Raw genomic sequence first — 13,616 nt, forward strand, 5'->3', positions numbered from 1 at the left:
ACATTCAAAAAGTTAAGTAGAAACATGTAAGATATAACAACACCAAAATAAAAATCCTAAGAATGAAAATGAAGTGTGTGAGATTAAAAAATGCTTTGGATGAGATTATCAGCATACTAGACATTACGAAAAATAAAAAAGATTAGTGAACTTGAAGATATAACAATAGAAACCATCCAAAAAGAAACACAAAAAGAGAATTTTTTTAAATCAACAAAATGGATAATTGGAGTCTCTGGAGAATATGAAATAAGGTTAAGAACAGAAAGAATGTTGGAAGAAATAATGGATGAAAATTGTCCATATTTCGAGAAAACTATACATACAGATCCAAGAAACTAAAGTAATCCAAAACACAAGAAACTGTGCCAAGAAAACTATGAATCATGTGTCATGCCTTAATAAAATAGCTCAGGGGCCGGCCCGGTGGTGCAGCGGTTAAGTTCGCACGTTCCGCTTCTTGGTGGCCCAGGGTTTGCTGGTTTGGATCCCAGGTGCGGACATGGCACTGCTTGGCACACCATGCTGTGGTAGGCATCCCACATGTAAAGTAGAGGAAGATGGGCATGGATGTTAGCTCAGGGCCAGGCTTCCTCAGCAAAAAAGAGGAGGACTGGCAGTAGTTAGCTCAGGGCTAATCTTCCTCAAAAAAATAAAAATAGCTCAAATCCAATGACATAGGGAAGATCTTAAAAGCAGCCAGAGGAAAAAAAGATTCGTGTACAGAAAAACAAAGAAAAGAGAACAACACATTTCTCGTGGGAAACAATACAAGAGAGAAGAGAGTGGGCAACATCTTTAGAAGACTGAAAGAAAAAAGCTGTTAATCTATTATTCCATAGCCAACAAAAGTATCTTTAAAAAATTTAGGCAAAAAAGATATTTTTATATATGCAAAACATGAACAGCTCCATCACCAGCACACTCCCACTACAAGAAATATTAAAGGAAGTCCTTAGGCAGAAGGATGAAAATCTGGATCTACACCAAAAAATTAAGAAAACAGCAATGGTGTTCATAATATAATTTCATATATAGGAAACTTTTATTATTTGAATCTTTTTAAAAAATAACTGACTGCTTAAACAAAAATAATACCATAACGTGGGGCTTATAACATATGTAAAAGTAAAATGTATTACAATAAAGTACAAAAGTTGGAGGAAGAGAAATGAGCACATACTATCAAAAGGTTCTTATAATATATGTGCAACGGTATAATATCACTGGAAGGTAAACTGTGATAAAAAATAAAGATGGATGAAATAAACTCTGCAGCAACAACTAAAACAGCAAAGCAAGGAGTTTTTCATAAGTCAAAAAAGAATACTAAATGGAATCATGAAAAATATTCAATGAATCAAAAAGAAGACAGGAAAAGGGGGAAAAGGAAACAATAAATGGAACAAATTGAAACAAAGAAGAAGATGATGGATTTAAGCCTAACCACATGAACAGTCATATTAAGAGTAAATGATCTAAATGACTCAGTTAAAAGGCAGAGATGGTAAAACAGCGAGATGCAAGTATATGCTGCCAAGGAGAAAACTTTGACTATAAAGACACAAATAGTTTTAAAAGTAAAAAGATATAAAAAGTTATAAATATTAGTGTTTAGATCATACTAATCTAAAGAAAATTGAAGTGTGGGTGGGCCCAGTGGCATGGCAGTTAAGTTCATGCGCTCCACTTTGGCGGCCAAGGGTTCATGGGTTCAGATCCTGGGCGCAGACCTATGCACCCAGTAAGTCATGCTGAGATGGCATCCCACATATAAAATAGAGGAAGACTGGTAACGGATGTTAGCTCAGGGACAATCTTCCTCACCAAAAAAAAAGAAAGAAAACTGAAGTGGCTATATTAGTATCAAGACAAAATTGATGTCAGAGCAAAGATATTATCAGGAATGATAAAAGTCATTTCATAACGAGAATGAAGTCAATTAACCAAAATCCTAAACATTTATGCACCTATTAACAGAGCTACAAAATACACAAAGCAAAACACTGATAGAATAGCAAGAAGAAACAAACAAATTTAGAATTATAGTCATAGATTTCAATATCCCTCTCTCATAGTTGATAGAACAATGAGACAGAAAATCAATAAGAATACAGAAGACTTGAACAACACTGTCAAACAAGTTTACCCAATAAATATTTACAGACCATCCACTCAACAGTAACAGAATACTCATTCTTGTCAAATATATGTGGAACATTAACCAAGACAGACCGTATTCTCAGCCATTAAAAAGTCCCAATAAATTTAAAAGGATTCAAGTCACACAAAGCATATTCTCTGACCACAATGGAATTAAATGAGAATCAATGATGGAAAGATCTCAAAAATATCCCCAAATATTTGGGAACTAAATCACATGCTTCTGTATAACACCAGAGGTCAAAAAAGAAGAAAACAAAAGGGAAATTAGGAAGTATTTTAAACATAATGAAAATGAGAACACTACATATTACATTGTTGTCAGATTCTGCTAAAGCAGTTCTTAGGGAAGATTTACAGTACTAAGCATCTATCATTAGAAAAAAAGAAAAGTCTCGCATCAATAATCTCAGCCTCTACCTTAAGTAACTAGAAAAAGAAGAGCAAATTAATACAAAGTAAGTAGAAGAATTACAATAATAAAGACCAAAGAGAAATTAATGAAATATAAAACAGAAAAACAATAGAGAAAATCAACGAAACTAAAAACTAGTTCCTGAGCAGATCAATAAAATTGATAAACCTGATTTGGAAAAAAAGAAACAATGCAAATAAGCTCAAATTCATTAATTGTTATGCAAATGTAAAATAAAGCCATAATAATACACCACTATATTCCTCTTGTAATACTAAGCTTCAAAAGATCGCTAATGGGGCCAGCCCACAGCCGAGTGGTTAAAGTTTCACACTCTCCACTTCAGCAGCCCAGCTTGGCAGGTTCAGATCCCAGGTGCAACCTATTCCACTCATCAGCCTTGCTGTGGCAGCAACCCACATACAAAATAGAGGAAGATCGGCACAGATGTTAGCTCAGGGCTAATCTTCCTTGAGCAAAAAAAAGGAAGATTAGTAACAGATGTTAGCTCAGGGTGAATTTTCCTTACCGAAAAAACAAACAAACAAACAAAAAACACTGCTCATATCAAGTATTGATGAGGTTGTGGAGCAGCTGAGACTCACTCACTGCTGGTGGGAATATAAAATAGTACAACCCCACTTTGGAAAATAGTTTGGCAGTTTCTTAAAAGGTTAAACATACCTACTATATGATCTAGTCATTCCACTCATAGGCATTTTCTGGAGAGAAATGAAAGCATATGTCCACACAAAGATTAGTAACACAAAATTCATAGCAGCTTTATTTGTAATAGCCCAAAACTGGAATCAACCCAAATGTCCATCAATATATGAACCAATAATCAAACTGTGGTGTATTCACGCAAATGGAATACTACTCAGCCATGAAAAACAGAATGAACTTTTAATACATGCTACGACAGAGATGAATCCCCCCAAAATTATACCGAGTGAAAGAAGCCAGACCCCCGAGAAAAGAATATATACTGTATGATTCCATTTATAAAAAATTCTAGAAAAATGAAAACTAACCTATAGTGACAGAAAGCAGATCAGTGGTTGCATGGAGAAAGGGAATGAGGCGAGGGTCAGGTGGGAGAGATTACCATGAGGAAACTTGGGGACGACGGATATGTTGATCTTCTTGAATGTGGTGATCGCTGCACAAGAGTATACATAAGTCAAAACATCAAATTCCCACTTTGGCATGTTAGTTAGGTAATCAATTCTGGTTGGTTATTTCACTCTAACAGACCATCTCATAGTCTGTAAAATGGACTTGACTTGTAAACATAGATGCTTCCTGAGAGAGTAAATCAAAGATATTTTCTATATTTCTGTGTCTCTGATAGTATAAGATCCTTTTCACTTTGAGGAAAAGCCATAAAAATGACTGATAATTCTCAACATATCAGTCACTAATAGTCAAGTATTTCTCTCTAACGATAAACATATGGAGCAAATGTGGCTCTACAGGGCATTTGTTGCGTTGGAACCTGAACTGCAAAGTTGAAAGCTCATGAGGGTTCCAAGAGCCACTGGAGACCCAATGAGAACTCACAGAAAGCCAGTGCTGAAAAGCTCCATCCAGTTGACCACTGAAACATATCTTGAAGTTTGTATTTTCTCCCCAAGCAAAATGCCATTGCCTCTAATGTTCATAGTCCTTTAAACATTATTTTATTTATTTCACAGGTCTCCTGTTATGGCTGGAGGTCTCTTTGCTGTGGATCGAAAATGGTTTTGGGAGTTGGGTGGCTATGATCCAGGTTTAGAAATCTGGGGAGGAGAACAGTATGAAATCTCCTTTAAGGTAAGTCACCAGATCCTCTTCACACTGTGTCTATGTAATTTTGACAATTCTGATAGAATAGCATCATTTTGTTTTGTGACTTATGTTGTGAGATAAAAACAAAAGTAGACATGTCACCTTCCCAAGTCAGCTTTTAGATGAGAGAAGCTACTTCTTTCTGATGTTTCGGTGAGGTTTAGCCATGCCATCAAAGTACATCAAAGAAATAACTCAGAATCCCATTGGCAGGCAGGAAATTTGGTGTGCCAACAGATCTACTGCTCCACTGACCAGTGCATTCTTTCTGAAGCACTTCGAATACATAGATAAAAGGATTAAGATAAAATAAATTGAATTATTGGACTTTTTCCCTTTGTATTTGTTCTAGAAACAATAGTTCACATTTTTGTTACAGTTATTCCATAATTTCAATAACAAAAGAGTAATTTAAAGATATGAATGACAAATTAAAGCTATTCTTCATATAATTCCAAAAGAAGAAAGCTTTTTACTTATTTTAATCTGAAACTGCACGTCTCTACTTGCTTTGATCATAAGTACTCACTAAAATTATATATTTTATTACGTATATGTGTATATACACACATATACAATAGAATATCAAATTTCAATGTTTATAAATGAAAACATTTACCACAACATGTGAAGACCAGATAAACAAAGCAGAATAAACTGTGCAAATGTTGTACCTCAAACCTCCAAGATGTTTTTTGAAAAAGTAGTCTTACAAAAACAATTCATTTTTTCTTTTTTCCTTTATCATTGTCAGTATTTATATAGAAGATAGATTGCTTCTTAAAAGATTTATCATACAAACTCTTATTAGATAAATCTGATTTTCCTAACTACTTACATTATAAAACCAAACCAATTCTTGCTAAAGAAAAATGTGTATCCTGAATGTAATAAAAGTCAAACTTAAGAATCCAGCTAAACATTTTGAATTTATGCATTAAAAGATCATAAAACTGATTTTTATAAAACTGTGACAGCTTATATTCAATGTGTTAACAGAAACGTTATACTGTCCTCAAAATGTCATAAAATAAATATCCCCGAAGAGAAACTCAGGAAACTTGATTGCAGGCTTCAGGACATTTCGAATTTTTCATCTCCCTATGCTGGCGTAAACCTTGAAATACTACTGTTTAAATTAGTGCTTTTTTTTCACCATCATTCAAACACATCTAAACATCTAAGGTACTTTATTCTTAACCTTTTTATAGATACCTTGTTTTAAAACCTTGAGTTTACCAATGTGTTTTGGGTTCCTCTGTTATAGTAATAGCTGTACACTTGTCACAACGTGTATGGCAAAAGGTAATAATGCATAGTAATAGTGACAGAAATAGTGTGTCCTACATTCACTTAGTAAATATACGTGCCAAAGGCTGATCTAAGTGCTTTATATGCATTATCTAACATAAAATCACAACTCTAAGGAGTATTATTCCGTTTTACAGATAAAGAAACTGAAACAAAATTTTAAAGATTTTAGATTAATTTTTTTTAAGGTTTACAGATTAAGTAAACTACCTAGGGAGGCTGACCCCATGGCCTAGTGGTTAAGTCCCCGCGTTCCGCTTTGGTGGCCCAGGGATTCACCGGTTTGGATCCTGGGCATGGACATGGCACGGCTCATCAGGCCATGTTGAGACGGCATCCCACATAGCACAACTAGAAGGACCTACAATTAGAATGTACAACTATGTACTGAGGGGCTTTGGGGAAAAAGAAAAAATAAAACGAAGGTTGGCAACAGATGTTAGCTCAGGTGCCAATCTTTAAAAAAATAAAATAAAATAATAAACTACCCAGTGTCACTAGGGATTAAAATGGTCCATTTCTGCTTAATTGCAGAAATTCAGAAACATAAAATTGACTATTCACCCTGGTATTGCTATTTGCGATATCATCAGGATTCAAGGGATGCTTTGTACTTTTCACCAGTTTGAGATGTTTTTCTCAAATTCTATTAATTCATGAATTCTTCCAGTTTAAAATGTTATTTAAAAAATTTCTATTAAGCAGGAGACACGTGGCTCTGAATAATGAACTGGATGATGGGTAAAATTGCTATTTAAAGTCTGGAAGGTTGGCAAAATATACATTTGCATTCTAAATCACAAAGGACAGACATAACATAGACAAACATAAACTCGAATCTCTCACTTCTCTGTCACTTGTATCTACCACATCTCTTCTGGGTGACCTGAGATTTTATTACTCCGTTTCCTAGTTATCTGTCATTCTGAAGGATATAATTGGGATGCAGCCCCGTCGTCCTTGTCTGGAAACCATGGCAACAGTGCTGGGAGTTCAGGACTAAATTGCTCCAGGTTGTTCGGACCAACAGCTTCTTTGGCAACAGCTATGACTTACAGGGTCTCATTCCAGACGCATCCCTTCATTCTCCGCGCTATTGTGTGCTGACCTTGGGGTTCCTGTCCCTCTCTATTAGTATCTGTAAGATGAGGGGGGCAAACTTAAACAGGCTTTATTAATGGTATTAGTAAAAGAGAAAAATCAAACATTCATCTGCATTTTTGGACATATTCCATGAATTGTGATTAACTTTACAGTGGAAAGCACTGTAAGATATACACGGTCAGCACTTAAGGCTTGAGAAATATGTATGGATAACTGAGAGTTCACTAGTCTATTTCACACCATAATACAGAAATTGTTTGAAGTCAAGAACTTAAAAGCTCTACTTCAAAAGATTCTATCTATGGTTGTTATCAGGTATCTTTGCTTGCTGTTTGATCTTCAAGCAAAAAAATCATTTCGCTAAACTTTGTGACAAGATTCCATCAGTGAACAAAAATATTTCCAGAAAACTGAGATGAAGAAATGGAGACAAAGTTTTAAAGATTTTAGATTAAATTTCTTTTTACTTTTACAGACTAAATAAACTACCCAGTGTCACTTAGGGATTAAAATGCTCCATTTCTGCTTAATTGCAGAAATTAAGGGCTGAATTTTATATTATTTATATTATATTTATTACTTATATTAAGTGCTTAATTTTTGGTCAAACAGTGTTTAGAGTGCTCCTCAATTCTATCTCTGTATATATCTTTCCTTCTTTTTTCTAACCTCTGATTAGATGAGTAGATTTCACGCCATAACATAAAAGCCAACACAGTATAATTTTCAGGAATCAGTTAAAGAAAAGAGCTCTCTAGAGAAATGATCTGTCTGCACTTTGCCCAGTCTTTAATCTCCTTTAATATGAATCTGAACTCCTCCATGGCCCAGAATTATCCAGTTGCCTTTCAAATGTTGCTGGGTTAGCCAGCTGCTAGGGAGGAGAAGGTGGTATTTAGTCAGTCATTCAACAAGCTTTTATTGAGCATCTAATTTATGCTGGGTGTTGTTCCAGGTACTCAATTTGGAGTTGCACCTGGAAACAGAGAGGAAACCAAGACAGACTGCACAGTGTGGCACAAAAGAGAGAACCTACACCTTTAAATGTTGTCTACCATTTAAGTTACTGAAATAATATAAAAACCATATGAGTCTGATTTTCCAGAGTGCATTTTTACATCCATTCTCCAAAGATAAAAGTCTAAACGTTAGCATTTTCAAAGGATCTGTCCTTTGATTGCAGATAACTCCTCAGAAAATAAAACTGAGCAGTAAACGTTAATTAAGCACCCACAAGATTTAGAATGAAGCCCAGAGACTCTATTCCACAAAATTCTCTGGCACCAGATATAAAGCTTAGATCCAGATAGAAGAGCATTAAATTTGGTTTGGGCTGCCCTTTCCCACCTCTAGGGGCTTATCAACATGGTCCCACACTGATCCAATATTTCTCGGGCTATCTTTCGTCAGGAAAGGGCTCGTGATCACTAGCCTCAGCCATGCAGAAACACGCAAGGCTCCAGACAAGATGAGTCTGGGCACCATATGTCCTAGAATGAATCTAACAAACCTGGGAGCCCCACAGCCTATTTTAAAATCTGTCTTAATGGACTATAACACACTATGCAGTCACCTTTGTTATGCACTGTCATCCTTCCTGTGTGCTGAGTTTAAGATGCAGATGTTTAAGGAAATTTGAACTTACGTCTCACAATCTTTCAGCTCTATCAGTCATTAATTCATTCAACAGATGTTTATTAATTGATTACAATGTGCCAACCATGGGCCAATCTCTTGGGATTCAAAGATAAACGCGAGAAGATTCTCACTTTGGTGGAGCTCACTCTCCAGCAGCAGCCTGGAGAATTAATTCACCACAATTACACATCACCAGTGTTGTTTGGAATATATTTTATTTCCATATTCACAGCAATAATTGGGGACATATACAATAACCTCTCCATTAGCCTCCCTTTCTCTATTCTTTCTCCTCTTTCAACCATTCTCCACATTTCTTTCATTTATTCCCTGAGTTGCTTTATTTTCCCCTCCTAAAAGTTTACACTTGCTCCTAATTACCACACAAATCAAATGAACATACTGAATTATAAGCCATGAAACTTTCCATCAATTATCTGCCTCACCTGTCTCAAACTACACTGCAAACCAACTCAATTAGTGTTTTCCTTTCCTTCCCAGAAAAGATGGAAACTCATACTTCCATTTCTCCCCCTATTTATTGCAGAGATTTTAACCAACCAGTCCTACTTCGTTCTGTTCCTGAGAAATTGTTTATTCTCTCTATAAACAAGGAGAGAATAAATGGTGAAGCCCTTGAATCAAGTACAATAGAGAGGAGTATTTCATCCGTTAAACATAAACATCAATTAAAGCAGGAAAGCACAAAAAAATACATCAAGAATTTCCTCGAAAGTAAAACATATAAACACACATTGATTTGCCAGTCTGCTAATGCAAAGGAGGCCAAAGCTTGTCCTTCTGCAATTGGGTCCACTGATGGAGAAAAACTAGAGGTGCATAAACCACACCCATATTGCATTTTCCATGAGTTCCAGTTTGGGTTTCTTTAGATTGGAATGAGGACCTAAAGACATTTTGAAGCTATCTTAATGTGGTAATAGAATCCTTCTCATTTTTTGAACTATTTTACCCAGTCTTTTATTGTTACTTACCCATATCTAATTTGACAGCAATCTTTTTAACAACAACTCAATCCTTCCAAACTTCTCAAATTAGTTTTGACATGAACAATTCTTTCTCTTTTCATAACCGTATTTCATCAGGTTAAGTGGTGTTTAATTAAATTACATAATTGTAATCTTTTAAAACTAGCATAATCACATTTGAGAAGAAACACTGCCTTTGAGGCAAGCATGGAACTTAACTATTGGGAGCAAAAGATTGCAGGTGTATTCAACGTAGCCTGTATACAGTGCAGGGTCACCATAGTATGAATGCCATACATTTACGCAACGAAAGAGAGTGATGGTTAATACATTAAACTGATTAAAGAGAGATTCAGTCCTTTCTGTCAAAAACGTTCAGTCTACTGAGAGTCAGGGGAAACTTGTGTAACAGAACCGTGTGCACTGCTGCCTTTGCGAGGAGGCAAATTTCCCACTTGTTCGGTTCAGGTCTGGGGTGAAGCTCTCCCTTCAGACCCTCAGCCCCCCCAGTGCGCCTGCCCTCTGTCCCGGTGGTGTACAGGTTACAAGGTTGTTGAACGGCCAGCGTCTGGGTGACGAGTCCGGGGGCGTCCGCCTTGCTGCCCTTCTCCTTCGTCTCTCCCCTTCTGCGCCCTGATTCTACAGCCCTCTTCCCCCTCCTCTTTTTAGTTATCGCTTCTTTGCCCTTCCCCCAGGCCCACGCTTGTGCAGTCTTTCTAAAGTGAAAAACAAATCTGTTCTAAAATAAGCCTCTGAGGTTTCTTCGAATCTTTGCTTCTACTTTGGTGTGGCTGAGGAAGAAAATGCTCCTGGAGTAAAAACGGAAGGTGGAAAACACATTAAGCATTACAGGATAAACATGGCAAGTTACAATCCCGCCATACACACAAGTAAGCATGTACAGCTTAAAGGGACTAAAATATGTCTGAGACTTTAACAGACAGTGTCTCATTTATTTTGTACCTTTTTACGGCTTATAAAATCTTTACATGGAGCTACCTGTGTCCCAAAATTCTGGCCTCTTTGTTCTTCCTATGGTGGTAATAACTATTATTTGGTACCTTAAGAAGAAAAAGTAATGAGTTAGCATTTAAAGGTCATTGAATTTAATTTCTTAACCCATTCAACATTAATGCAAGGTAAAAATATAATTTCTATTTCATAATTGCAAAGACAGGCCATTACCTAGTTAATATCAAAGCAAAGATTAGAATTCAGGTTTGCTCTCAAAACCATTAGCCTAATTTCTCTTAGCTGGAAAAATAAAAGACTTTATGCCCTTGGTGAAAAAGTAGCTACTGTCACTCTCTGAAACCACTTTAAAAAAGAAATGCAGATTCTTCCTATCTGATTTTTATTAAATATGAGGGCTGACAAGTCTTGTTATGATTTAATGTAAAATTTAATTTTTTACTATCTTCAAAATGAAACGGTTATTCAATAAGGATTGAATATACACAATAGGGACTAATCATTGAGTATAGAACATTCAGTTCTTTATTCAATCAAACAAGATAACAGCCATCAATTTGGAATTTTTATAGCTCAGTAAACTATATATTCTAGAGCTTAACCTCATTACAGAGCTTCTCAAGAACAAACATGGATTTTAATTATTCATACTTAGAAAATCAAAATGAATAACCTCATTAAGTTAGCTAAATTTAAAGTTTCCCTACAAGGTATATAGCCATCAAAAAAATTTTTAAGTATACTTATAGTTCAACAATTGAATGTTACACAATTACTATAAATCTGCAGTTTTAAAATGGAAAAGAAAAGTCTTCTCTTAGAGACCACTCAAAACAAAAGAAGAGAACATGAAACAGGTACAAGAAAACCTAACTTTATCCTTGACAAAATCATCAGCTATCTTACCCCCAACCACAATGTACAAGGAAGGTTATCATACGCAGTAAGGTAAATCCAATGATGGCAAAATAGCGGCATGGGAAGATGGAAAGACCATAGCTACACATTTCATTTGAAGTCAGCTGATCTCAATTCTCCAAAGTAACTGGCATGTCCTAAGGGGAAAAACCAACAATCACTTGTTTGAAACACTAGCAACAGATGTGATTGCTGGTGGCCAGAGCTTCCACGAATTGAGTCTGGCACAAAAGAGAAGCAGCAAATAGGAGGTTGGGGACAGTGGTGAAAGAAGTATTATACAGAACAGCCATATCTGCAGGAAGCAGGCTGCTAGTGAGGCAAAATGGAGGAAAGATACTGGATATTATGAGCAGCCCTGAAGCAGCCAATTCCTTTTGGAGGCAGACAAAGGCTAAAATCATTCACTCACACACAAAATTTTGTGTCATAAATTGAATACCTACTGGAATTGGTAACAATTCGCCCTACTCAAAGATAAATAATAATAACTTCTTAAAGGTAATAGCATATACAAATGTTACAAGAAAAAAGGAAGAAAGGACCAGGAAAGCTCACCAAAATAATGTTACTGTACATTGTTACAAATTTTTTGAAAAGGTTAATGAAGTCATTGACTCTGTAAAACAATAATAAAGGCTGAACTTTACGAGATTAGGCAAAATATCAAAAGACAACGTAGGGTGATGAAAAAGAAATGAGAGCAGTTCGGAGCCAATGAAAAAGAAAACCAAAATGAAGGTCATATTGAAAGCAACACAAAGGAGAAGGGATATTCCGAAAATATATCAGGACGTAAAGGATAGGATTGAGAAAAAGGAAGAAAATGAAATTAAAGTGAACAAAGTTAAAAGTCATAAAGTGGAATGGTATGGAAGATAAAGGAGCTCATATTAGTGTTTCCAAGGAAAAAAATTAAAATTAACATGCCATATAGCAAATCTAGGACATACAGCTGAAGCAGTGCTCAGAAGAAAATTTAGACTCTTACATCAACATAAAAATAAACAAGTTAAACATCCAAATCCAGTTTGCAAATGAAAAACAAAATAAACCTAAGGAAATAAGGATAAAAGATTAATAAACATAAAAAATAAATTGATGATTTAGAAAACTTAGAACTAGTAGTGCGTGAGCTGGTTCTTTACAGCCAGACAGAAGTAATGACTGAGAGACAGACAGACATGGAGACAGACAAATTAAGTAGAAAATGTTTAATTGACCATCTGTAAAAAAAGAAAACACAAAAATACACAAGCTCGGAAACAACAATGGGGGAAAAAACAGGGATTGTAGAGAAAATTTGTGATCATAAGAGATTACTCTGCTCAATTCCATGGAAATAAGGTTAAGATTATGATAGAAATGGATGATTTTTAACAAAATATAAAGGACAAAACTGACTTCCAAAAAGAAAAAAATCCAAACTGACTATATTCATTTTTTATTGCTACATGGCTAATTACCACAAGCTTAGTGGCTCAAGACAACACAAAATTTCCTCAAGCCTCTGGATTGGAAGTCCAGCATCTTTAAGCGAGGCCTCTGCTACGGAGCTCACAAGGCTGAAATTAAATTTTCAGCCAGCTCTGTCCTTATCTGGACACTCTACCCGGGAAAGATCTGCTTTCTAGTTTCCTTGGGTTATTGGCGGAACCCATTTCTTTGTGCTTTGGGGACCGAGCCCCTCACTGTCTTGCTGGCTGTGATCTGGATGCCACTTTCAACAACTAGAAGCCACTCTCTAGTCCTTGCCATGTGGCTGCCTCCATGGCCCTCTCATACCACCGCAGCTCACCTCTTCAAGGCCAGAATTTCCCTCACACTTCACATCTTCATAAGTCTTCCTCAGGAGGGTCAGAGTCCCTTTTTAGGACTCACTTGTTAAGTCAGACCCTCCCAGGATAATCTACCTTTTGATTAACTCAAAGTCAACTAAATTGAAACCATAATCATATCAGCAAAATCCCTTTACCCTTGTCACATAATGTCACCTAATCACAGGTATGAAATCCATCGTAATCATATACCCTACCACTCTCAAAGGGAGGAGATTATATAAGGACATATACACCAGGGTGAGGAATTTAGGGAGCCACCTCAGAAGTCCGCCTACCATGCTGACCGACGACCATAGCAGAAATAGAGAAAATTGTCAAAAAGCTATCTGTTCCAAAGAATAAAGCACCAAACCTGATCAGTTTCTTCTAAACCTTGAAGGAACGTATACTGCAATATTTTTCAAAAGTTGTCCTCTAGTATCAGACAAGAAAGAA

At 36.1% G+C, this 13,616-nt stretch overlaps 1 protein-coding gene across 1 annotated transcript in view; it reads left to right on the forward strand.

Annotated features, from left to right (window-relative positions):
• Positions 1-13,616, forward strand: part of GALNTL6 (polypeptide N-acetylgalactosaminyltransferase like 6) — a 1,096,422-nt gene that overhangs the window by 982,541 nt on the left and 100,265 nt on the right. Inside the window, exon 8 of the mRNA XM_014842142.3 lies at positions 4,276-4,393. Coding sequence (XP_014697628.3) covers positions 4,276-4,393 — 118 coding nt within the window. The remainder of the gene's footprint in view (positions 1-4,275; positions 4,394-13,616) is intronic.

This window comes from Equus asinus, chromosome 3, assembly GCF_041296235.1.
Source record: "Equus asinus isolate D_3611 breed Donkey chromosome 3, EquAss-T2T_v2, whole genome shotgun sequence".
Lineage (NCBI taxonomy): Eukaryota > Metazoa > Chordata > Mammalia > Perissodactyla > Equidae > Equus > Equus asinus.